The sequence below is a fragment of the Aplidium turbinatum genome, chromosome 13, assembly GCF_918807975.1.
Source record: "Aplidium turbinatum chromosome 13, kaAplTurb1.1, whole genome shotgun sequence".
In the NCBI taxonomy this organism is placed as follows: Eukaryota; Metazoa; Chordata; class Ascidiacea; order Aplousobranchia; family Polyclinidae; genus Aplidium; species Aplidium turbinatum.
In genome coordinates, this window is record NC_137484.1 from 1,645,931 (window position 1) to 1,671,413 (window position 25,483).

General features: G+C 40.3%; 1 protein-coding gene across 1 annotated transcript in view; it reads left to right on the forward strand.

Moving 5' to 3' along the window:
* LOC145782222 (tubulin polyglutamylase TTLL7-like) overlaps window positions 1–25,483 on the forward strand; it is a 60,462-nt gene that overhangs the window by 10,272 nt on the left and 24,707 nt on the right. Inside the window, exons 2-6 of the mRNA XM_082593996.1 lie at window positions 10,232–10,430; window positions 18,539–18,700; window positions 19,027–19,243; window positions 19,390–19,554; window positions 20,933–21,038. Of these exons, the coding sequence (XP_082450122.1) occupies window positions 10,232–10,430; window positions 18,539–18,700; window positions 19,027–19,243; window positions 19,390–19,554; window positions 20,933–21,038 (849 nt within the window). The remainder of the gene's footprint in view (window positions 1–10,231; window positions 10,431–18,538; window positions 18,701–19,026; window positions 19,244–19,389; window positions 19,555–20,932; window positions 21,039–25,483) is intronic.

Consider the following 25,483-nt stretch of genomic DNA (forward strand, 5'->3'; position numbering starts at 1 on the left):
ATTTTACAATGAGCAACCGTGACATGGTATAGCAACTCAGCATGCCGATTTTTGACCATGGCATTAACAAAAGTAATCAAACTCAGTTACATACCTTTGTTGCTGTCCATGCTCTGCTACCGTTCTGTTGTAATGCTGCATATATGCCAAGTAAATAATCACCTCTTCTGTAATAAAAATACTATAAATATAGTTGTGGTTATCCACGACGTGCAAATTGCACATATATATAATTTTTCGTTTTTGCGTAATTTCGGCAAGGGAAAATTTCGGTGTTCCCTCTAAGGTTTTAACTTTTCAGATGTAGTCTGCAGAGCTTAAAATTCTAATAAGCACGTGTCTCAACATATTTACATATTAATGTTGTAGATTTTGTACTACCGTTTGGCAGATACGCTGTTTCACAAAAATTTTATTTGACAAACCAACTTCTTCGTCGTATGAGCTGTTCTTCGGGACTATATGTTTGGGCATGATGTCATCAGCCACTCTACAGTCTCGTCATCCAGGGTCTTCAGTCCAAGCGTTCCATGTGGTGGTTGATGGATTGGGCAGTCATGGACGACATGATCTACTGTCTGGTCTGTGGCGCCACACTCGCATCCCGGTGAGGGAGCCAGGCCCCATCTGCACATGTCTGAACGAAAGCGACCGACGCCGGTTCGTAGGCGGTTAAGCCGGACCCACGCAAGTCTTGCGAGGGACATTCCCGGAGGGTGGGGATCGACGTCGGGTAGGAAATCATGGAGTCGGGAGGTGTTGTTTTGCCACTCCATGTTCCATGTGTAGTTCGTCCAGTGTGCCGCACTTATTCCAAGATCTTCAACGTTGTTCAGAAGCTGTTGTGCGGCGGGCACAAATGGGCGTCTTGATTTCAGTCGCTGCTGTCCTCCAGGTAGGCGCTGGAGTGCACTGTGGAGGAGGTGGTCGGGGTCCAGTGCGCGACGAGCAAGGGAAATCATGGCTCCTTTACGGCGAAGCTCAGCAGGTTGGATGCCTGCAAGGATGGGAAGGCAGTCCGTTGGAGTGGGACGCAGGCATCCAGTCACAGTGCGTAGTGCGTCATTGATGGCGGTGTCAATGTGGCGGGTGTGAGAGCTGCGGCACCACACTGGTGCGCAGTACTCAGCGGTAGAATGGACGAGGGCCAAGGTAGCTGTGCGAAGGGTTTTCGCATCAGCTCCCCAGCCGGAACCCGCCAGCCGCCTCAAAAGTGCAACGCGCGCCGATAGTTTTTTGCGCAGTGACTCCAGGTGTCGTCGGTACGTGAGTGACCTGTCCAGGGTTACGCCGAGGTAGGTGGGTTCGGCGCAGTAGGGGAGGTGTTCGTCATCGGTGGTAATGTTGATCTCACGTTTTGCTTCCTTGTTGTTTAGATGGAAGGCCGCCGACACTGTCTTTGCCTTGCTGAGCTGTAGCTTCCATTTCTGGAGATATGTTGATATAGTTGACATGTCCTGGCTTAGGTTCCTCTCCATTGACTGCCAGTCTCCGGCTGGATGCAGGAGAGCCAGATCGTCTGCGTAAGCATACTTCCTGGAGATGGTGTCAGGCAGGTCATAGATGTAAGGTCATAAGGTAACAAACCAACGAATGTGCACTTTATAAACTTTTCGTACAGAAAATTACTGTTAAACATTCCTCACTTTTTGAAGCTTTTTTTGGGCTTAATTGTAGCTTGGCATCCTTTTGACAGTGAAACACTAAAATCCGATGTGTCATATTGTGTTGCTACCGCCCATCACAAGTCACTTTGGCTGCATCACACTTGTCAGTTTGACAGGATACGTCAGAATGAAGAAAAAACCTAATAATAGCCTACAACAGTTAACATTATGCAAGAATGCCAAACACTGCATGTTTCTCTTCCACCAATTAGTGAGCCCTAATGACAAGAGCTTCAAGCATTTTGACAACACGGTAACAATTTTATGGTATCATAATAGCATATATATACTTGCACAGCCTCAGATTGCTCACATAACTAGGCGGGTCCACGTCTTTTAGGCACAGACAGTTAGGCGCCGGTCAAATAGGCGTGCACACTGTGGCGTCTGGATATTTAGGTGCGGAGCACTGTCTACCTGTCTATCTGCACTGCCTATTTGACCGGCGCCTAAAAGACTTGCTCCCAACAAGGCAGGCTCGTTGCTCTATCATTTACTTTGTTCCACAACTCCTGATGTGTTGGCATGATGTCGGTGTAGATTATGCTATGTATATTATTTGTTCATAAGAAATCAACATTACGTCATCCACCAACAACGTACCGATGTTTCATGTATTGTATATCTAGGTCATCATCCATTCTCACAGAATCATGTGCTTCACTATCACCATCTGTACTCACAGAATTCTTGTGAGCAGCAGTGTCTTCAGCTATCCACTGAAGCAAAAATATCAAGTGGGATTAGTAAAATAGTTTGCTACCTGCATGGTAGTGTACTAGTACTATGATTGGTAGAGCCAGTGGTTGTCAACCTACTAAATCACTGCAGCCTTAGTTAACTGCTGATTTGTTCTTCCATCCCCAAGACGACAAGCACTAGGTTAGGGGACAGGTTATCAAAACCTAACTGCAGTTCTAATTAAATACGATAAACTATTTACGAAATCAACAGTAGGCTACATACTTCATTAACTTGGCATCTTTTGTAAGCTAGTCGCCAGGAAGAAGTCGAATGTGATTCTTCAGCTGTTGCACTAGTTCCTAGTGGTGAAGAAAAAGTTGGTGGAAATGCACCAGGCTTCAAGTCAAGTCTTTTGGCATATCCAATTTTGAATTGAAGAAAATATTTGAAGTCTGCTTCTTGAAAATGCAGACTACAAATTCTATTGTGTGGTTTTGGTCTACTCCACTGACTTGTGGTGTTGACTGTTGACAAATGTATACCATTGTAACATGTAATATGAATAACAAATAAACAAAAGACACTACAGTGCAAAGTTCCTACAGTGCATGCTGCACAGTGCACATGCAGGCTATAACTCAGGTGAATACAAAGGTAAACAGTGGGATAAACTACAAAATATAAGTTACTTACATATAAACTGCTCCATGTCAACTGGAACCAAGCTTATTTATAGATAAAATCCATTCTTCTTGTTTTTTTTTGGACGAAAAGGTTAATGACTTTGTCATTAATGTTTGGGTGAGTGTTAAAGATTTTTTTCTCCGTTGAAATGACCGCAAGAGCATTTAGCCTTTCTTGACTCATAGTACTCCTCAGAAAAGTTTTGACTCTTTTCAACGTTGAAAAGCAGCGTTCAGGCTCTGCTGTTGTCATAGGAATGGTTAGGAAGATTTTTAACAGTTTGGAAATTTCACTGAGAGCATCGTTTAAATTACTTTTCTGAAGAAATGTCAACAATTTAATTAACGAGGAATATTCATGCATGTCCAATCTGCTGTAGAATACTGCAAGTTCAGTTTCAAACTTTTCTTTTTCTATGATGGGATATGCTTCAACAGTTACTGCAACCTCATGCATGGGCAGTTTATTCTTAAAGCTATTGAATCTTCTCTTGTCGAACAATTTTGCAGCTACTAATTGTTTGGTGAAGGAATATCTAGCCATTATGTCAACACATATACAGTCACACACCTCCTTCGCTTCAGCCATAAGTGTTTTTGAAGAATTCTCACAGTAATTTAAATTTCTTATCACGGAAATTGCACTTTTGAAATTGGCTATATGTTCATGTACTTTGAACACATCAATATCTTGAGATTGCATTTGGTTGAAAATCACTTCAACATGAGGCATTATTTGATGAAAAAGCTGCAACCAAAAAAGGAATTTTTCGTTGGTGAGGTAATGCAGAATACCTGTTGCTTCTGCAATGGTATGATCAGCAGTTGATGAAGATTGTATTTCCTCGAGGCAAGATTTTAAGGGTTCCAAATGTTCATGAACTTTATTAACTGTTCGTGCGTGGAAGTTCCAGCGTGTTGCAGAGGGTCGCGGAATGCCGACGGTCATATGTTGCTTCAAAATGGATAGACGTTGTGGTGATCTCGAAAAAAATGCTGGTATTGCCGTAATGTTGGAGAAAAATATTCTGGAGCTCCTTGTTATGCTTGCTGCATTTCTCATGATTAAGTTCATCTGGTGTGCATAACAGTGTATGAAATGAGCATAATGATAAACTTCCTTTATCTTAGCTTGCACGCCACCTTTCTTCCCTCTCATTACGTTTGCTCCATCAAATGTCTGCGCTACTAGCTTTTCTGTGTTTCCTTCCAGGACAACATTCAACTGCTGTAAGATTTGCTTTGAAATGCCATCCGCAGTTTGATTCTCGGGAATAAAAAATCCCCAGAAACGCTCATATATTTGATCATTCAGCACATATCTTAGAACCATTACCATCTGAGTGTGTTCGGAAACATCTGTTGTATCGTCAGCCATGACAGCTACAAATTCAGCTTCATTAATCTCTTTCTTAATCTCATCACGGTACACTTGCAAGAGGCAGTCCAGTAACTCATTCTGAATAGTCTTTGATACACCTTTAAACACAGTATTGGTTTCCAAATGTTTCTTCAGATCTGGATCTAATTGGGATGCAAAATTGATCAATTCTCTGAATACGCCTGGGTTGACAGAATCATCAGTTTCATCATGGCCTCGTAAAGGTACTTCAAAGTTTCCACAAAATGTTATGCAGTTTATAATCTTGGATAAAATTGCACGATTTATCGTAACTTTCTTGTTGTGATGTTTGATAGAGAGATGATATGCTGTACTCAATTGTTCTCTAATGTCTACGCTTCCTAAAAGTGAAAACGATATCATGTTGTTTATGTGCTTTTTTGACTTTTTGTGTTGTAGTGTTTTTTCTTTCAATTTATGTATACTTTGAAAGCCATCTTTCGTCCATGTCGCATCGCCTCCAAACAACAAACACGGAAAACAATATAATGCTCTGGTTACTTCACAGCCACATAGCCAACCTTTTCTTTGGTACCATTCTGTATTGAAGCTATGAATGTACTTCTTGCTATGGCTTATTCCTGTCTTTTCTATTGGAACATCAGGTGTAGGACGGCCTCTTCTCTTTATAGCAACTTTATCTTTAAGGGACAGCTGTGAAAAATTAAGTTGCAGCAGTTCACGCACTGTTACAGAACCTGTTTCTTGAGAGAGTATGGTTGCCATGACTTCCAATTCTTCTGCACAATAGTAATACTCTTTCAAAAAAATAGTCAAAGTACTGTATAAATCAACGCAAATCTGCAATTTATATATACCATTAAGGTTTGATCTGGCATTATGGATTTGATGTTTCATACGGTATGCAGTTTAAAGATTCATAGCCTATTCACCGTTGGCATATACTGGTAGTTCAGTTTATTTTTCATCATTAACGTGTCTGGAATGAAAATGGTTGTGAAAGCTACAATATAGACCTAACATCAATACGGTATACGAACATGCCAATAAACAGGAAAAGGTAACCAGTTAATGCTATGCATAGGTCTATCTATACTGAGAAATGTTAAAGAAAATAAATGTAGCCTATGCTGTAAGCATCTGTTCTTAGTCCAACATCATAATTGTCTAAAACACTGACGTCTAGGTCTAACTCTACAAAAATACTTAATTTACATTAGTCTAACTCTAAACAGCTCAAAAAGCAACTGCAAGTTAGAAAGGGAGAACACACATTTAGCTGCCAGACTAGCTTCGGCAGACAGGGTTGCCAATAGTAATACCACTGGCTTACAGTCCAGCAGTTTCTGTCGTAAGAGAAATTTCAAGACTACAACATGGCAACACTGGTACTGCAAAAAACGCAGTCCCTCTCCCAGCCAAAATCCTCGCTCGTGCGAAATTCGCGCATGCGCAATACCGCACAAACTAGCCGAAACTGGGACTGCAGTACCAGAGTTTCCGTACCAGAATTTTTTAAATGCGGTGATTTGTGCTATTGTTTTCTAGATATGACGATAGGTTTGAGAAGATTTTCAAGAAATACGCATATATTAGGTTCTTCAATAAAGGTTAGGTTATACATTAAGTTATATGTGTAACAAGTGAAATTACGCTAGGTGGTGCTGCAGTACCGCAGCACCTTCTGACGAGCCGCCACTGGTACTCACTATCATTTTATTGGAAATGGCCCGCAAGTTGTCACGTTTTTGTAAAGTGGCCTGTAATTCAAAAGTAGTTGGACCACGCTGGCCTAAGCCATTACATTTAAAATAACACATTTTTTTTGGAACAAAGCCCTCTTTTAAAACCAAAGCAAGTCGTTAAACTCTACGTTGTGAAGTAAACCATTTGTTTGTTCCTCGTCATTATCGCAAAACAACGGCTGTTCAATCGCCAGTACTTCATCATGAGCAACGAAATACTGTTCCGCCAAGTTTGCCATATCTTCTAAAGTTTTTGGAATTCTCTCCACTAAACAGACAGACAGACAGATGTTTCGAACATGACTTCTGTAAACTGCTTTTTAACTGTAAGGTTTGCCAATCCGTCTAGTGCTTGTTCAGCCCCCGAGAGTTCAAACCATTTTAACAAAAGATTTCTTAAACGTGCAATAAATTGACCTGGGCTTTCATGTAGTTCAGGCTTTGCTTCACGGAATCTCTGTCGATATCCGTTCTCGGTAAGTTATAACGCTTAAATAGGGACTTCAATCTGTCGTAGTGCATTGCATCTGCTTGCGAAAGTCTTGAATATACATCAAGGGCTTGCCCCGATAACAACATGCTTAACTGAGTAGCCCACGTTGGTTGCCCCTAATTTGGTATTGTAGCATATCGTTCAAATCTTGATATCGACGAACACTTCCACTATTAATTATTGTTTACAGTCATAGATCGCTCACCGGTATTCAGTTTCTTGCTTTCCAAATCTAGTCTTAATTTTTCTAATTCAAGTTGTGCTCTTTTTTCTTCAACTTCTGCTTTCTTTTGCGCTCTTTTCTCTTCGGCTTCACGTTGAGCTCTTTTCTCTTCAGCCTCTAGTTCACCTTTCCTCATTTCACGAGGAGCTCTTTTTTTTTCGTTTTTGTCAGCTTCTCGCTGAGCTTTTTGGTCGATTATCTTCAATCACAAACTGGGACTTCTCATCGCCATTCAGGCCCATTAGTTCCGCCATGGTCTGTAAGTTTTCAATCATCTCAGTTTTGACAATATCCGTCATTTTGACTGCTTGTTATTGACTTATTTAAATCTATCTTCAGATTGATCTTCGGTAATCACGGACGAGCCCCCAGAATGTTCCAATTTCTTCTAGTTCTTTCATGTACGATACAGAGACTTTGGAAAGATTACATGATTCGGTTTGGGAGACATCTTACTGTTTTTAGCATGTACCTTGAAACATTTCATTGATTTGCTCCTGGAGTGAGAGCAGATTGCACTTGGTTGGTTTCTTACAGATCAACGATCGTTTATTCAAAGTCGCCAAGTCGCCTAATGAACATATTATTATTATTATTGTAACTGTCTCCGCCGCCAGTGTAGCCAAATCGTTTGGCATCCGCTGGCTTCGATCAGTCTTTCAATATGGTTGATAGGATCTCCATTCTGTTTTGTCCTTTGCGATGTTTTGCAATCGATGGAGATGTGGTGTGCTGAGCAGGGATCCCAGGCCAGCTTTTCTGATGTCAGATCTCAGCAGTTGCAATAAGTTGGTACAGTGACGTCCGGTTCGACTTTGGTACTTTTTGCTGCCAATTATTGCAAATTCGCATTATTTGCATTATTTGCAATTATTGCAAATAATGAACATATCGCGCTTGTAATTTGACTAGTTGTGAAGAAGACACTGCATGATGTCAATTACCGATTTGCGTCTGGCGTAAATTGCATACAGGTACTTCTGTCTGTGACTAAAACATAAAAATTTATTTTGAGCTGATTGAACATCATTGCACAATACATCAACGCGAAAAGTGTGGCACTACAAGCTGGGAATAGAGTAGTTTACATGGACAAAACCGGATGGTCAAAATTGATAATATTTTTGATAGTAAAATTGTTTCATTTCGCAATCGTTCAACTTCAAAAGTCGAATATTTATAAGTCGATTTTTGATCGTTTTATCCACAATTTATACAGTATCGACAACCATTTTTATTCAATAATTTTCTAGCCGACAAAACTGCGCCGTTATTTTGTCGCTTCAACGGTTAGCGACAGCTATAGGTGTAAAAACATGAAGATGGGCTGACGGATATATATCAGTGACTAAGCATTGCGGCATTGTCAAGCTATAAGCAAAGTGTGGCGCGGGATTACTATGACGTCATTATCTCAAGCAGAGCAAGTTAAAGCCTTGTTTATTATAATTTACATCTAACTTTGGCGATTTGATACCTGTCTAATAAATCTATTATAGCTATAGATATACACATGATTCGAAGGGACGTTTGAATTTTTTGGAAAGTCAGATAAATTTTCTTTCACTTGGTAAAATATCTGACTGACAGCATGCATATCAAAGCCGTAATAAAAGTTCAAAAACCGCGGGCTGTTTTCACCCTGCACAACTCAAGGAATCCCTTGAAAACCTAGTCTGAATACGGATAATATACTTTTCATCACACTTCTAATTCCTTTAATACATAACTCTCAACACACGTCTAATCATAATTATTAATTGTCAACAAATCACGCGCCTATTTATAACAGGTTTGCTTGGACCAGAAACTTCCAGAGACAATAATAATATTCCATCACAAGAATTCGCTCTTCTGGTCAATAAGTCTTTTGGTCAGCAGCAAGAAGTTTCCAGAATGTTACGTACACAGAAACTTTCCAAAAGCAGATTTCACAATAACAGATTGCGTAACTAAAGGTTACTATCGGTCAGTGTCACAATCAAGGTGCAAGGTCTCTCGACGGGCTGCTTTGTATCTTGACCGAGCGTGCTGTTTTGGTTATGGAATTCTCGTGTTGTGTGTTATTATCGGTCACTGACCTGAAGTAACCTATGATTGCGAGGTCTTTGTTATGTAACGTATTTTCTAGAATCTTCTACCCTACGTGACAATCTGGAAGCTTCTGCTTGTTTACGTTTAATGCAACTTGACAGAACAATGAGTCCTTATTATGATAAAACATTACGTAACCTTCTCGAAGTTACTAGACCGAACAACCTTCTATAAGTAGTGGTGTAATTTGCGTGATTATGATTGTTATTATGAAAGTTGTGTTATGAGTTGTGGATTGGTAGTTGGTGCAGAAATTATTGGTGATTGAGACTTGAAGTAATTGAATACAAGTAGATGAGAGTTTGGTGCTGATATAAATTGTGTTCGAAATTAGAGTTATTTGAGAAGCCGTTCGTTAAAATCCTTCAAGCGTTTTCATATATCATTTCAATGGCAGAACTATTCGATATTTAATTGACTGCTTTTCGGTTATAACCCATTAAACTACGTCATTGAACCTTTCCAAGTCTTTTTCCTGGTAAGAGATAGAAAGAAACTGTGACAGTCAGTAATTGTGGTAATTGTAAGTATGTGGCATGGAGGAACAAACCGTAGACCACACCATCTGTAACTGCGCCATCTACCATGCGCCAAATGGTGTGCGTGGTCTGCGCGAATTGGATGACGAATCAATTCAATGGCTGCTCGACACCTGCCCAAACGTCTAGACCGCGTCGCCGCCACTGCCCAAGGGTGGTAAAAGGCAGAGCCCCTCGACCCCTGAAGTGGCGAAGAAGGTTCAAACGAAGAAAAAGCTACAAGAAGAATCCGGGTTGTGAGGTCTGGAAAAAATATACGACTCCGACTTCTCAGTTTATAACTTGGCCGACTCCGGACACGCCAAAATCCCGCCGACTTCACGACTCCGACTGCACAACCCTGGAAGAATCTGTGGCCTTGTTTCGGCGCAACTTCAACACTTGTTGTCCAGGGAGCACAGCGAGGTGGATGCGTTGGAGTGGCATGTGCATATAGAGCCTCTAAACGATTTGATCCGTCCTTGGGTTGCCACCTACTGATAACTCAGATTCTTAAATTTTTTACATTTAATTTCAGTGCAATAAAAACTACTGAGTTAGCTTATTTTTAGAATAGGCTGCTTAATCCTTCGTGGCAAGACTAAAAACATGTGTTTTTAAATTTGATTGTTGAAATTCTTTTTTTATTTCATGTTCACTGCCTCAGGTTCCTGACATTGTTGCGTCAAAAATCTGTGATGCAAAGTGATTGACAACCGCATTGCTGATGCTGGGTACAAATCATGTTGTTTTATTGACAGTGAAAAGCAGCATTGAGGCGAGTGGAATTAAAATATTGAAGGAGGATTCCCCTGCATTGATGTCCGCCTTCCTGTTCTGGTATGACACCGTCGTTCCGACTGACCGGTTTCAAGCTTTGAAGGATTATCAAAGAATCAACCACTTTCCAAGCATGGGGGAGGTTTGTCGAAAGGATCTTCTTGCAAGAAACATGGCAAAGTAAATTTTATATTAATGAGAATTCAATGAAATAACTGCAAAGAACATATCATTGCTGTGATCAAATGCGATAATCACGTGCCGATAATTCAATTCGCGCATGCATAGTTGAGCTTTTTAATCGGTGCAGTTAATTCCGATTCTCGGTCTGGCTCTCACCTCCACCAACTCTGGCACTCAGCATCTCGCACCTCCACCAACCCTGGCACTCAGCATCTCTCACCTCCACCAGCCCTGGCACTCAGCATCTCTCACATTGTTGAGTATTCTTAATATATTTTGGTTTTTATGTTACGATTCGATGAACCTGCAGGTTTTGTTGCTGTTCAGTTCAGTTTAGTTGTTTTTTATTTCTGACCATCATATCAAAAACAATACACGTCAACATAGCAAAGGTCGAGAAAAAGGTAGAAGCGACAAAATGCGAACGTTAAAACGTGCTTGAGACCGAAGTAAGTTATTAAGTTGAGAAATTTGTCACGGTTGCAACACCTTCAGAAAAATTTAAGATATAAAGGGAAAATAAAAAAAGAAAATGTTACAAAAAAATGAACAACATATATTTAGGCTATAGCTTTATTAGCCCAAATAGCTTTAGCTGATATATTTAAGATTTGTATGGACAGTTGCTATGAAGATCGGCCATGGTGCGTTATTAAGAGTGCTGATGGTCGTGAGGGGAACACGTCTTGATGCGTTTAGCTCATAGCAAAGAAGAGCAAGGCAGGCAAAGAAAACCCCACAAAGAAATCCTACCACGGGCAAAGCCATTTCAAGCGCAACGCACCAGGCCTTGCACGACTCACAAAATAGATAGGTTATAACTTGACGACATGAAAACAATGACTAAAACAAACTAGCAAATACAACATTATCATCTTGCTGAAATCCAATTATACCCAGAGAAGTTATGTCTTGAAGATATCAAGTGTGCTTTGTTATAAAGTTGTGTTGATAAAGCGATAATTTTAGACCCCAGTCAGCTAAACTCGTCACCTCCACACCGATCCAACGTTAGCTAACGTTGAATTAATGCAAAAATGACAGGCATCGCTAGCTGGGATGTAGTATTGTAGTAGGCCTAGTGGCATGTCACAGTAATATGAGAAATTTGGTTACCGTATGTTTTACACGTTAAACCATAATAGACCGGGAGCCCGCGACGTCCACCCTAGGTGAAAAAGTTACCAATTTCTATTCATACAGCAATGTCCGGTGGTATGTGGGTACTCATAATCTGGAAGTCTGCCGGGCCGCCGGTGGTGGGTATGGAAATGGGGGGCGTTTTTCATGGCCCAAAAAATGCGCTAGGTCAGCTGAAATAGTTACCGCTTGAAACTTAGTTGGTTGTAAAGTAAATTGTTTCTAGATGATTGTCTGGTATGTGACAGACATTTTCGGTGGTGGGGGGGCTCTGACAGACAAGTTTTATACCCCCCAAAATTTGCCCTACGTCAGCTGAAAAAGTTACCGGATAAAACCAATTGATTATTAATCTGTGAGTGTTAAGCTTCACAAAAATATATGTGACAGACAAATTTGGTGGTGGGTGTCCCCTGACAGACGACCTAAAGTAGGTGACCCCCCTAACTTGAGCTAGGTCAGCTGAAATAGTTACCGGATAAAACCAATTGAAAATTAATGTGTGAGTGTGAAGCTTCACAAAAATGTATGTGACAGACAAATTTGGTGGTGGGTGTCCCCTGACAGATGACCTGAAATAGGCCTGGGTAACCCCCCAGGTTTGCACTAAGTCGATTTATAGGAGGGATTTGTTAGCTGTGCTTTTGAAGTACGGTATACTAAGTAACAGAACGTGATTTATCTACTTCATTTGTCTACACAGATAAAAATAGTTTCAGTGCAAGGAACTTTATCAAGCGTTTTTGCATCTGCTTGGCTCACTACAATCTCAGCCAGTAAATCAACCGTTTTCTGCATTGGTTTAACGTCTGCAGACGTTGAATCAATTTATAAAAGGGTTGATTTGCTCTCTGAAATAGAGAAATACGGTTGGCTTACTTTTAGCGAGTTTTGTGATTGGAATTTTACAGCCCAAGTTCAAGCTGTTAAATTAGTTTGAAAGGAATCATTTGCTTTTGTGTCACAGTGGGCAACGACACATTACTAACAATTTACTCCTTAAAGCGCTTGATCATCTGACTATACCTTAACCATTTAGCTATGTGATAACACTTTTTTCGAAACTCCCTTCAATAAGCTAGCTACTACTGTATATGACATCACAATGATAAATAATCATGTACTCTACGTTTTTTATTCCTCCAAACCGTTATTCCATGAACAAGACTTTTCAAAGAGGCAGTCAGTGACAATTTAGTTTAAGTTACGCAACAAATCAGCGATCTAACGAGTATGGATAAATATTAGTAGGCTAAGTGGAAGAACATGATACAAAACAGTGTAAAAAGCATCCTTTCGAAAAAACATTGACAGCAAATCAACCGTTTTTTACATCACTTCAACGTCTGCACGTCACGTCTAAAAACGGTTGATTTGCTGTCTGGGAGTAATTAGTGTACGTTATTAGCCAATACAAGTATTGCAACTATTTGCTCCTATAGTTTGATTTACCGTACTGCATGTCTGGTAATGCCCACTGCCCAGGTAATGTCTGCAATACGTAGGCTACTCTAACTTTACAAGAGTTATCAGGTGACTTGGCTACTTTATTATTTTCAAGCCAGTAATGTTTCGCCTATCACACCAAGGTTTTATTTACCCATAATTCTAGGAGTTACTCAAAAGATAAGCAAGATTTTTAGTAACAAACATGTTGGAAAAGCAGCAGTAACTTAACTGAACAGACTTCAAAAGAATGTCCGAATTTCGGAGTGATATTTTACAGACAAACAATTACCAAATGGAGGAGTGTGTCATTGATCAGTTGCCTACAATCATCGTAACTCCGCGAACCGATGAGGATGCGAGTGCGACTAAGGTACCGTATAGTAACTATCACGATAAAGAATGGTATTTCGTACGCGATATGGAAGCACTTGACATGAGATTAACTCCTATACAATTATATCGTGATTTGCAACGCAAAACTATAGATTAGTAACCAACATGTTGCTAATTTAACTTTAGGTTGACGTACGTCAAACTCTTTAGGCTCACACATTTTTTTTCAGGTCAACTATGCAAGACCTGGAGAACATCGACTATGTTTTATTTGCTGTAGCACGACTGCAGACGATGCAAAATGTAAAGTTTGGAATGTAACAATCAGGACTTTATGGAAAAACATTGCCAGCATTCGATTACAATTATTATCATCCGATTGCTTTTCTGTCACCACACGTAAAATCATTCAGACAAGTTCCTCTGCGTTACCCATAGGTGTCTATCATCAGCCATGTCACAAAAAGTTTACCTGTACAGCAGTTAAAAGAACATTTCAACCTGAGGCAGTTGCTTATCTTCTGCTAAAGTCGCTAAAGTTGAAACAAGATGCAGAAGCTCGCTCCTTAAGTCAGACGAAATAGGTTTATTGAAAGGATCCTGTATATTTTGTGGCCGTAAGCGAAATACAAAAAAAAAAGAAAATACCGTTGAGGTCTCAACGATGGACGGATGCGAATCACTTAAGTCAAGAGCAGTGTTTTCTAAAAACGAAAGGATTAAATCACTAATTCGTAGTGGTGTGGACTTAATTGCCTTAGAAGCAGAGTATCACGAGTTTTGCCTGGTTTACTTTGATAGAGAGACTAAAAGCAATTCCTAAACCACCACAAACGGGAATATTTCATCTCGCTAAACTCACTTCCTTCACCAACACCACACAGAACCTTGTGAGGACAATTTTTCACAAGTTTGGTAAAGCACAAACAATAAGTAGGCAATTTTATTTACACCTCACTTCTCTCCGCCCAAGAAGAAAAATATGCTCTGATAGGCGATTATAGTGCCAATCAAGATGATCAGATTCGAACAGTGGCACTTCTCTTACGAGGTGAAATATTGAACTTACGCGCTACTCAAAACCAAAACCCCAAATCCAACAATCATAGATATCTTGAAGGATATGGCCCCAAAACTTCCCGAATGATTGCAACTCTTCTATACCCCACTATTATGCGGGTTGAAATCCAAATTCAGTGATTCTCGTACAGACACAATGGAAAGAAAAGTAGAATCAATGTAGTCAGATGCTGTGTATAACGTCAGTCGAGGTCATGTAAAGCCATGGAAGCACATAATACTTGGTTTAGGAGCAATGACAGGTTCCAAGTTAACTCTGCAGATACCTAACAGGAAAGGCCACACAATTAACTACAATGATGTGAAAAGTTTAGAGCCGGAATTTGCACACTACGCTTTAGCACAGGAAGAAAGTAAGAATCACGTTCCGTGGGAGAGAAGCATCTGATCATATTCAGGAAATAATGGATAAAGAGTCCATCTTGACATGCAAAATGAAGCCGCTAGATATGTATTGGTTCAGCAAAAGTAGAGATTTTGCAACTCCACTCTATGCTGGTTTCATGAGCAAATATAGAGTGGATTGCCTACAGCTACAGCGAATATGTTACATGGACCCTATAACAAGATCACCAACCAACAATAACGTTGTTAAGGAAACACTGGTTAGAACGATGAAGGTTGCAACTGAAACTCATCAATAATATGCCGTGGTGACGTATGACGTAGCTGTTGCACACCCCTGGTTGCACAAAAAGTCTACTCCATTCAAGCCATTGAAGCCCCTCTTTTTGACAATCTCCTCATTATGCTTGGGAATTTTCACATGGATCTTGCATTTTTCGGAGCAAAAGGAACCTTCATAAATGATTGCGGGATAGAGTCCATATTGTCGGAGTCAAAGATCCTTGCCGAGGGATCATTACAAGCGTTCATTATAGGAAATTTTACAACAGGTGTACTGTACTCGTGTGCACGAAATTACAGCCAACGTCATGGAAAGAAAGCTATACGATCGATTCTTGACAACTTTAGATGCAGATGAAATTGACAACTTCCAGCAAGTCATGTCCACTATTCCAACTGACCCTGATAAAGTAAAAGTATGCTTGGCCTGTTGGCCAATCCAGTCGTCACCGAACATCGGAAAAAGTATGAAGAATGCTTTAACAGGTCCATGAATGGAGTGTTTGGTGAAACCTGTCAGTTCTGGACACTATACGTGTTCTTAATAAACCGACTCTATCGAGAAGTGCAGAGATGCGTCAGGATGAACGACGTAAGTGGTTACATGGTTATTGTACCAATACTTCTAGAAATATATTTCGCTCTGAATTGCCCAAATTATGCAAGATGGGGATCGTTGTTCTACAACAAACTAAAAAACGCGGATCCGAAACTGAGGGCTATACTGGATAATGCTTTCTTAGTTAGGCGTATCAAAAAGGATTACTCCAGGACGGCAGTCGATCTGTCTTTAGAGCAGTGGTTCTCAAACATTTTTTTGTTGCGACGCTTCTGGAAAAGTTTTCTGGACTTGCGACGCACCAGCAAATAAAAGTTAATGAGGAAACTTATTATTAAAGTTTTGTTTGTTGATACAACAACAAAAAGCAATGCATATTATTTAATGTGACGTGTGGGCTTGCTTGTTTTTACAAAGTTCATTAAATCTTGGAAGAATTTTTGAAATTGCCACCCGCATTTTTCTTTCAGTGTTTATTGGTGATCGAAATTTGCTTTTTATCACCGCCAAGGCACAAAATCCTGCTTCACACAAATATGACATGGACGTGACAAATGGGATAATAATTCGTAGTGCTTTCTTCACCAAAGCTGGATAATCGCCATTTATTGAAATCCAGAAATTTGCCGGATTTCCTGAATTAAACATCCTTTTCAGGGAATTGTCACAAGAAAGGTCAATGTAGGCTTCTTTTTCTTGTGCAGTAAAAGACATTGGAGTAGGTTGGACGAAAGGATCACGAATCCATTCGTAGTTTGATAAATTTTTCGGGAAGTATTTTTGCGAATTTCGACTCGAGCTTGGACAAAATTTGTCATTTAATGTTTAATGTTGCCCATTTAACATTTAATGTTGCCCAAATATGCTTCACAAATTTGAAGGCTGCGTCATACTTTTATTTTCAAGCAAATTGGACAAGAAAGTGAAGTATCGAGAGTTTCCAGACAGGTTTGCTATATCTTCCTTTCACAATAGCAGCTTTTTAACGAATGCTACAATTTTTTCAGAAATGTCATTTTTATTCGGCCCTTGCATAGAAATGTTCACTGTTCAGTTTGGCGAAGATATCACACAAGTAAAGTAAGCCAATTTCAATAAAAAATTGTTCTGAGCTAAACAATCTGCAAGTGGATTATTTTCTTGCTGCAAAAAAGCCTGAAGTTCATCCACCAATTCGTAGAAGCGTTCAAAGAATTTTCTAAGCGAAAACCACCTGGATGAAAATTAAAAGAGCAAACTCCGATGCGCTGCATTCATTTCTCCACAAAGTTTTTTAAAAACTCTTGACTTCAGAGGGCGTGTTTTAATGAAGTTAACAACTTTGATGACAACTGAAACTGCTAATCAAAGGATTAACCTCATCTTTATAAGATAAACGGAATTCAGCTACGAAACTCTTCTGCGACGCCCTTGGAAAATTGAAACGACGCATCAGGGCGTCGCGACGCACAGTTTGAGAACTACTGCTTTAGAGCAAACTGCGAATAGGGACGCTGCGTCGCAGGTAAAAGGAATAATTGGCTTTCGGAAGTCAAAAAGTGCCACAAAAAAATGTCGTGTCACAGTTACACAGAGACCTGCTTCTGTAACAGAGTTAAGATATCTTGCAGGCTTAGAACAAGCCGAAGATGCCGGCATGCCGCAAAACAATTACGCAATCACAGAATTTGTTAAAGAAAAACGAGCAAATGTCACTATTATGGCTGGTCGAAAGCAAATGAAGTTATCAAATGATAATAATAATTGTGAATGTTCCAAGCTGGTTTGAAGGCGCAGCTATACCATCTGAGCTATTTAGTAGGCTAAATCGGAGGAAAGAAGTGCTGAGGATGACATTGAGAGTTGTGATGAACAGTGGAGCGTAGATTCCGACTCGGAAGATGAATCTTACTTGGAATTATTTTTTTAGTCAATGACTCACCACCATTGCCAAACATTTTTTCGCTAGACTGTTCAGTGTTGACGAAAAGTTCAGTCAAAAACTTTTCAAGTATTAATAGGCTACCCTTAACAGTGATTGTTATTATAGATCTAACTAACCCTAACCCAAATTGGGTGCTTGCTCAATTTGCATCATTTTTACTCTGGTATTCCATTAGTAGTTACATTGCCTGTTATACGTAGGCCTAATACTTATTTTCTGTTGTGCACACATGAAGCAAAACACTTCTTCAATTTTTTTTTAGCAGTAACTCCTGTCATTGATTTAGCTCAAAAAGGGAAGGGGTTACCTAGACCTACTTCAGGTCGTCTGTCAGGGGACACCCACCACCAAATTTGTCTGTCACATACATTTTTGTGAAGCTTCACACTCACACATTAATTTTCAATTGGTTTTATCCGGTAACTATTTCAGCTGACCTAGCTCAAGTTAGGGGGTCACCTACTTCAGGTCGTCTGTCAGGGGACACCCACCACCAAATTTGTCTGTCACATATATTTTTGTGAAGCTTAACACTCACAGATTAATAATCAGTTGGTTTTATCCGGTAACTTTTTCAGCTGACCTAGCGCAAATTTTGGGGGGTATAAAACTTGTCTGTCAGAGCCCCCCCACCACCGAAAATGTCTGTCACATACCAGACAATCATCTAGAAACAATTTACTTTACAACCAACTAAGTTTCAAGCGGTAACTATTTCAGCTGACCTAACGCATTTTTTGGGCCATGAAAAATGCCCCCCATTCCCATACCCACCACCGGCGGCCCGGCAGACTTCCAGATTATGAGTACCCACATACCACCGGACATTGCTGTATGAATAGAAATTGGTAACTTTTTCACCTAGGGTGGACGTCGCGGGCTCCCGGTCTATAATAGAAGTAAAAAAAACTAAACAATTCGGCATATTACGTTAGAAAACTAGATAAACATGCTGGTCAGAACTGCTGCAACAATTTAAGTATTTATTGTCAGAATGAAACGGGCTCGCCCTCATGACTTCAACTTCACACCGAAAACATGGAACATGCCAACTGAATACAACCTTATGCTGCTTTATGCGAAAGATACTTTGAAAAATCAACGAAAGCCTCTGACTTGCATACAGAAGCCAGCTAATGGAGCAATGGGAAACGGGTGGCTGTAGTTTACATAGTAGCAGTGTAATAGCTTTGTTTCCACGTTTATTACTTAACGAGGTGAACAAAGGTTTCCTAACAAATTGTGAATAATGTTTTGAAAAATTGTGTAAAATTGTTTTTAATTTATATGTGGCCTTATGGTCATACCTAAACACAAACCAACAAAGAATCTTCTGTGATGCGCTCTGATAAAAACATGGATATTATCGACCGTATTGTCGAAGAGCTGGTGCATTTTGCTTTACATAATACTTTTGTTATATCATCATTATTAATTGAATCTATCGTACTATCATTTTTAATTAAACCCATACTGATCAGAATCCAGTTATTTCGCAACCCTGAAAAGATCCACCCAACCGAGCACACAGTCGTCCAAGAGTACCTGGACAAGCCACTGTTGCTCGACGGTTATAAGTTTGATCTCAGGCTCTACGTGCTTGTGACAAGCTGTGACCCCCTGCAGGTCTTCCTCTATCAAGATGGTCTGGTCAGGCTTGGCACTGAGAAGTATTCCAACCCAACCGAACAGAACGTGGTCAGTCAACTTTTCAACAAATGTTGTGTTTTCTGATGTTCATCAAATCAATAATGATTCCAATCTAGCTTGTTTGACTTTATCATTGTGTTTCATCGCTTTAGCATTTGCTTATTATTAAATTTCATGATTTATGATATCGCCAGAGCCAGCTCTACATGCATTTGACCAACTATTCTGTGAACAAACAAAGCAATAAGTTTGAACGTCACAATGACTTCGATCGTGGTAGCAAACGTAGCGTTAAATCACTGATGAAGAAACTGAACAATGCTGGTTACGACACTAACACACTCTGGCAAAATATAACCGTAAGTACGATATCACTGATCGTATTCACTCTTTCTAGGATTGTTTCTAGCTTGAGTGAGCGTTGTCCCAGAGGTCCCTTCACAAAATGTCTCATTGGTTCCTGATCGTGGTTTTGAAATGTTCTTGCCCATTAATCTAAAACTTCGAATAATTCATCTTTGAAGCTTTTTGAAAATGAAACTATAAGTTAAAACGTTTTAAGTCAATAGTCACTCTTTGCTGCATGGCTACTCTTGGTCAAAAACTCTAAACCAGTACTTCTTAAACTCTTTTAGTTTTGTTCACCCCTAGCATCTATCTCCAGATTTCATTCACCCTTGTTTCATAATAAATTATGATAAAACTATCTAACGGCTATCCTAACGGCACAAAATTTATGTTTCGATTTTTGTTCAGATCAAAAGCTAAGTTTTACCATTGCAAACCTACACTTTTTCGAGTCCAGAGATAAAGCTACAAAAGCACAAAACACAGTCACCAAATTTTTGTACTTATACACTCAGTGCAAGCCAACTTCACTATTGCAATAGCCTAAGCAAAAAAACACCAAAAAACAACAGTTCAGTAGTCGATTTACTTAAATGAAAAACTTAGAATTGATTTTGTTTTTGGAAATTCTCACCTGTTCACTGAACAGGTTGAACAATGAACATCCGGAATATCCGCCCTGCTTGCAAGCTATCATCCATTTCTGGCGGTTCACCCTTATTCACCCCTTTTGGTTGATTCCCCCCTGCAAAAATTTTATTCACCTTTTTAAGAAGCATTGCTCTAAACCAATCCGACTACCCTACTCAGATTTTTTGGTTTAGTTTGGTTTTGAATCTTTATCCTCGAACATACAAAGCCTTGATAATAGTTTCGCGTACTTGTAGAGGCTTTTGACGCAGGGCCGGTTACCGAGATTGACAGAGTGAAGTTTTCCGATTGTTGAAGTGTTGTTGCCGGAGAACTATTCCATTCACTAGGTGCTGCTGAATGGAGAGCAGTCCTGAAATGCGTTTTTTAACACTCTTTTTGATCTTACATTTTAAATGCATATTTTTTTAATCCAATCTACGCTGAACCATTTTGAACTGTGTTTCGATTCTCTATGCAAAATTTCCGCCCGTATCGTTCGCTCTCATTCAAGATAATTGCATTGTCCTTTTGGTCCCCTGAAAGCTCTTGAAAGTTATAATCATTATCTAAGCAGTTGGAATACGGATTTGAGTCTGGCATATAATTAAATTTATAATGTATGCAAGCATGTAATGGAGGTATTGTACGGTATTTGGGGTGAAAACATGTTGAAGGAGCCGTTGTAAAGAATCCTCAATCGAAAGCGATAAATATACTTTTTTGCACGACTTAACATTCTTGTAACGACAATTACAGGACTTGATTGTGAAGACAATGATTGTGGCCTGCCCGCATCTTCTACATTCTTACAAGATGTGTCGACCGGGGCAGCCGCTACACTCTGATAGCGTTTGCTTTGAAAGTGAGTTTATTTTCCCCACTTGACAATATTTGTCCATCGCGCATTTATATTGCTTGCTTACCACAGCAAGGTTGTGCAATATTGTGCACTAAGTGTTATTAGAGCTTTACGTAATTTAGCTGCATCGTGTTTTCACTTGGCTCGGTTGTAACATTAATAATGATAATTATGAACAACAGTATTTACATAGCGCCACATCCACACTGCAAGCTATGCTTCTGGGCGCTGTAGCCTACATGACGATGGTGATCAAATAATGCGGTACATTCGGTCATAATGCAATAAATGGAATGTTTTCAAGCGATTTCATTTAAGTTGTCAGCTTTATTTACATAAAAGCTATTGATGTTGGAAACTCAAAGTTCTTGCAAGCTCAGATGCAAGTAAATTCTGCGTTTGTCCAGCAATCGACGATCACTTAGCTACCTCCACGGCAGCCTAGCTAGCTCAACAGAAAGAAAATATTATTTTACCATGCGTCGTAAATCGTTACCGTCACATTAGCACACGATAGCTCAGTAGGTTAGCGCGTGACTTCGTGAACGAAGAAGCTTCAAGATCAAGCGGCGCTGGTTCGACTCTCGGGGTGTGCGCTTGAGCAACGCATTCTAAGGACTGCTCTCCATTCAGTGGCACCTAATGGAGGGAATAATTCTTGGCAACAAGACTTCAAAAATCGAAAGCTTCACTTTGTCAATCTCGGTAACCGGCCCTGCGTCAAGAGCCTCTACAAGTATGGGAAACTACCAGGAATAACCAATCAAACTTTGTCAGTCCGAGGATAAAGATTCAAAACCAACCAACACTCTATTTAAAACCCGAAACTGTTCAAGAGCTACAAAATTTTGTCTTCCTGATCCCATTTTACACACTGACCACGGTTTGAACATCACTAGTTTATCATGCGCTCAACTAGAAACCATCCTCATAAGTGTTGACAGCATTTCCAATATTCTGTGGTTCAAACCGTGCTGAGGAAGTGAAGGTTACTTTGATCATGTACCTTGGATAATTTCTTTGGATTATTTTTCCTATCCCTACTTTGCGCTTGAATTGTGTAGTACATGAAAGATAACTGCAATGTAAGACGAGTGTAGTGGCGCCCATCTTGAAAGGTGGTAGCCTATATAAATTGTGACTCCTTCGGAAGAGTAAAACTATTATGCAAAGATCATACGACGACGATTGTTAATCATTGTGATTGAGGAGTGTGCTTAAAGTGTTGGTGAAAAGGAATCTTTAGTGAATCTGGACGAGATGCAGTGTATGCCTGAGAAAGAGACAAAATGTCATGTTTTGTTCTGAGGAAGGTGCGGGAAAAGTATCGAAATTATGAAAAGAACTTGTCTGTCTGTTTCCTGAGCATAGAAAAAGGGCTTTTGGTAGAGTCTCGAGAAATATGATGGAATGAACAATGAGAAAAATGTAAGTACCAACGGCACTCTTGCAAGCAGTGATAGGACTTTTTTCATGGTGTAAGGACAAACTTTCACGTTGGTCCTGCGCTCACAGACAAGTTTTCATTAAAAACTGAAGTAAGCCAAGGTTCTGTTCTCTCTCGTCTGTTTTCACCATTATGATTGATATAATCGCCGAACGTGCAAGAGAAGGATCCTCCATGCCGATGATTTGGTTTTGTTAAGTGACATGTTGGAAAATCTGAGAAGAAGTTTGAGAAGTAGGGGCCCCTCCACCACAAAGGAATGCGTGTTAACATCAAAAAAATGAAAGTGATGACAAGAAGAATGGAAGGGAAATCGTGATGAGCAAAATTGATCCTTGCGGCGAGTGTGGAGGAACAGTAGTTATGTATACGAAATAAAGGAGGCGGGTTCATAGAAGAGGTGCAAAGATGAAGAGGTTGAAAAGCGGACTAAGGGATTGCGCTGAATATGAAAGATGCAAAGAACTGGGAAAGATTGGTAAATTCCGTTGAAATGCTGAATAATGAAGTGGAATCGGTGAATGTGTAGGCTTTTCTTGTTATAAGCTATCTTTAGCTTAGTGAGAGGACTCTGAGTCTCTAGCTACAAAAGGATAATTTAGGAATTCTATCTAGGGGTATGATTACCTACAAAAATTAAACAAGTTAAATGCATTTATTGTCAATCAAAGTTACAAGCTTTTATTCGGGAAATTGAAAAGTAGCCTACTTATTTCTGTCTAACTTTAACCAATTTAGTTGGTTGCGACCGGTGTCAGAAAAGCGACATTCTCTCGTCGTGAATTTTACCTTCTTGTTCTAGAGTCGTTCAGTCTGTTCTCTGTGAAAGTCTCCTCTGTCTGCGAGTATTCTTCAATTCCCCGCTTATTTCATAATATCCTATAGTGCCTCTTATCAGTAATATGGTGAGAGTTATGAAAGCGAAACGGTTACACAGTTATGTCGCTTCAAAAATACGGATGTGGTGACCTAAATTGCATGTGAGCAGAATTTTGGTTTTAAATTTACAGAGTACATATTTTGTAAATTGCAGTTCTCATGAGTTTCGGTTAAATGTTCTCATAATTTAAATTTGTTAGTTAAAAACATGGTACATGTTACAACTGGTGAAACGTGAAGGCAGTGAAGCGGTGGTCACTACAAGAACAAGGTTTGGTGAAATTCAAGGAGTGCCAAGAGTTGTGAAGAAAGGGGCGTTCTTCCCGGCTATCAGCACAAGGCTGAGCACTCACTAGTACAGCGAGCAGCTGCGATTCGCCAACCATAACGGTGTAGCTTTCACGCTAGCCATTCAGACCATCCAATCAACAATATGTTTCTCGGCAGCCGATTTGTAGCAAGAATTGACAGCGACAGACACGTGTTTCGCCCATGAGGCTGAGCTCATCAGTATCGCACCGTATTCTGCCACAAATTTATTCGACCACCGCTTTACCAGTTTAACTCTTATCTTTTAACTCTTATCTTCAGTTTAACTCTTATCTTTGTGGAAACAAAGAAAGAGCCAACAAAACCAGCAGGCGCCAGGGCAGAGGACATTGTGAAGAAAGGGGCGTTCTTCCCGGCTATCAGCACAAGGCTGAGCACTCACTAGTACAGCGAGCAGCTGCGATTCGCCAACCATAACGGTGTAGCTTCCACGCTAGCCATTCAGACCATCCAATCAACAATATGTTTCTCGGCAGCCGATTTGTAGCAAGAATTGACAGCGACAGACACGTGTTTCGCCCATGAGGCTGGGCTCATCAGTATCGCACCGTATTCTGCCACAAATTTATTCGACCACCGCTTTACCAGTCAGTTTAACTCTTATCTTTGTGGAAACAAAGAAAGAGCCAACAAAACCAGCAGGCGCCAGGGCAGAGCGTGGAAGCTACACCGTTATGATTGGCGAATCGCAGCTGCTCGCTGTAGGCTACTAGTGAGTGCTCAGCCTTGTGCTGATAGCCGGGAAGAACGCCCCTTTCTTCACAATGTCCTCTGCCCTGGCGCCTGCTGGTTTTGTTGGCTCTTTCTTTGTTTCCACAAAGATAAGAGTTAAACTGACTGGTAAAGCGGTGGTCGAATAAATTTGTGGCAGAATACGGTGTGATACTGATGAGCCCAGCCTCATGGGCGAAACACGTGTCTGTCGCTGTCAATTCTTGCTACAAATCGGCTGCCGAGAAACATATTGTTGATTGGATGGTCTGAATGGCTAGCGTGGAAGCTACACCGTTATGGTTGGCGAATCGCAGCTGCTCGCTGTAGGCTACTAGTGAGTGCTCAGCCTTGTGCTGATAGCCGGGAAGAACGCCCCTTTCTTCACAATGTCCTCTGCCCTGGCGCCTGCTGGTTTTGTTGGCTCTTTCTTTGTTTCCACAAAGATAAGAGTTAAACTGACTGTTAAAGCGGTGGTCGAATAAATTTGTGGCAGAATACGGTGCGATACTGATGAGCCCAGCCTCATGGGCGAAACACGTGTCTGTCGCTGTCAATTCTTGCTACAAATCGGCTGCCGAGAAACATAGTGCCAAGAGTTGTTATGTGACAGAAGATTATTGTTGAAGATAAGATGAAGAGTTGTGTGAGATAAGGAATGCGGTACGGAAGTGAAACATGTTGCTTGCTGGAAGCCGAAATGGCAATTCCTACAAGAACTAAAACAACAGTTAGTGTGAGCTGATAGACAAGAAGAATACCGAAGAACTGATGAGAATATGCTTAGATTGATTGACACTGATGATAACTTAGCGAAAGAGAATGGAGTGAAGTGGTATGGGCAATGGGCATGCTTGAGGAAGGATGAAGATAATGTTTTGAGAAGAGCGCTGAAGGGTAGACGTTCAAAGGAAGCAAGGAAACCCAAGATAACATGGAAGGGCAAGTTGAGGACGAAAATAACAAAATCAACAACGAAGAATTACATTGTGCACAGATGCGTGAGACGTGGAGTGAAAGCTATTGCGACAAGTTGAGATGGGTCTGGTTATCTTTGGTGATGAAGACAACATTGGATGAA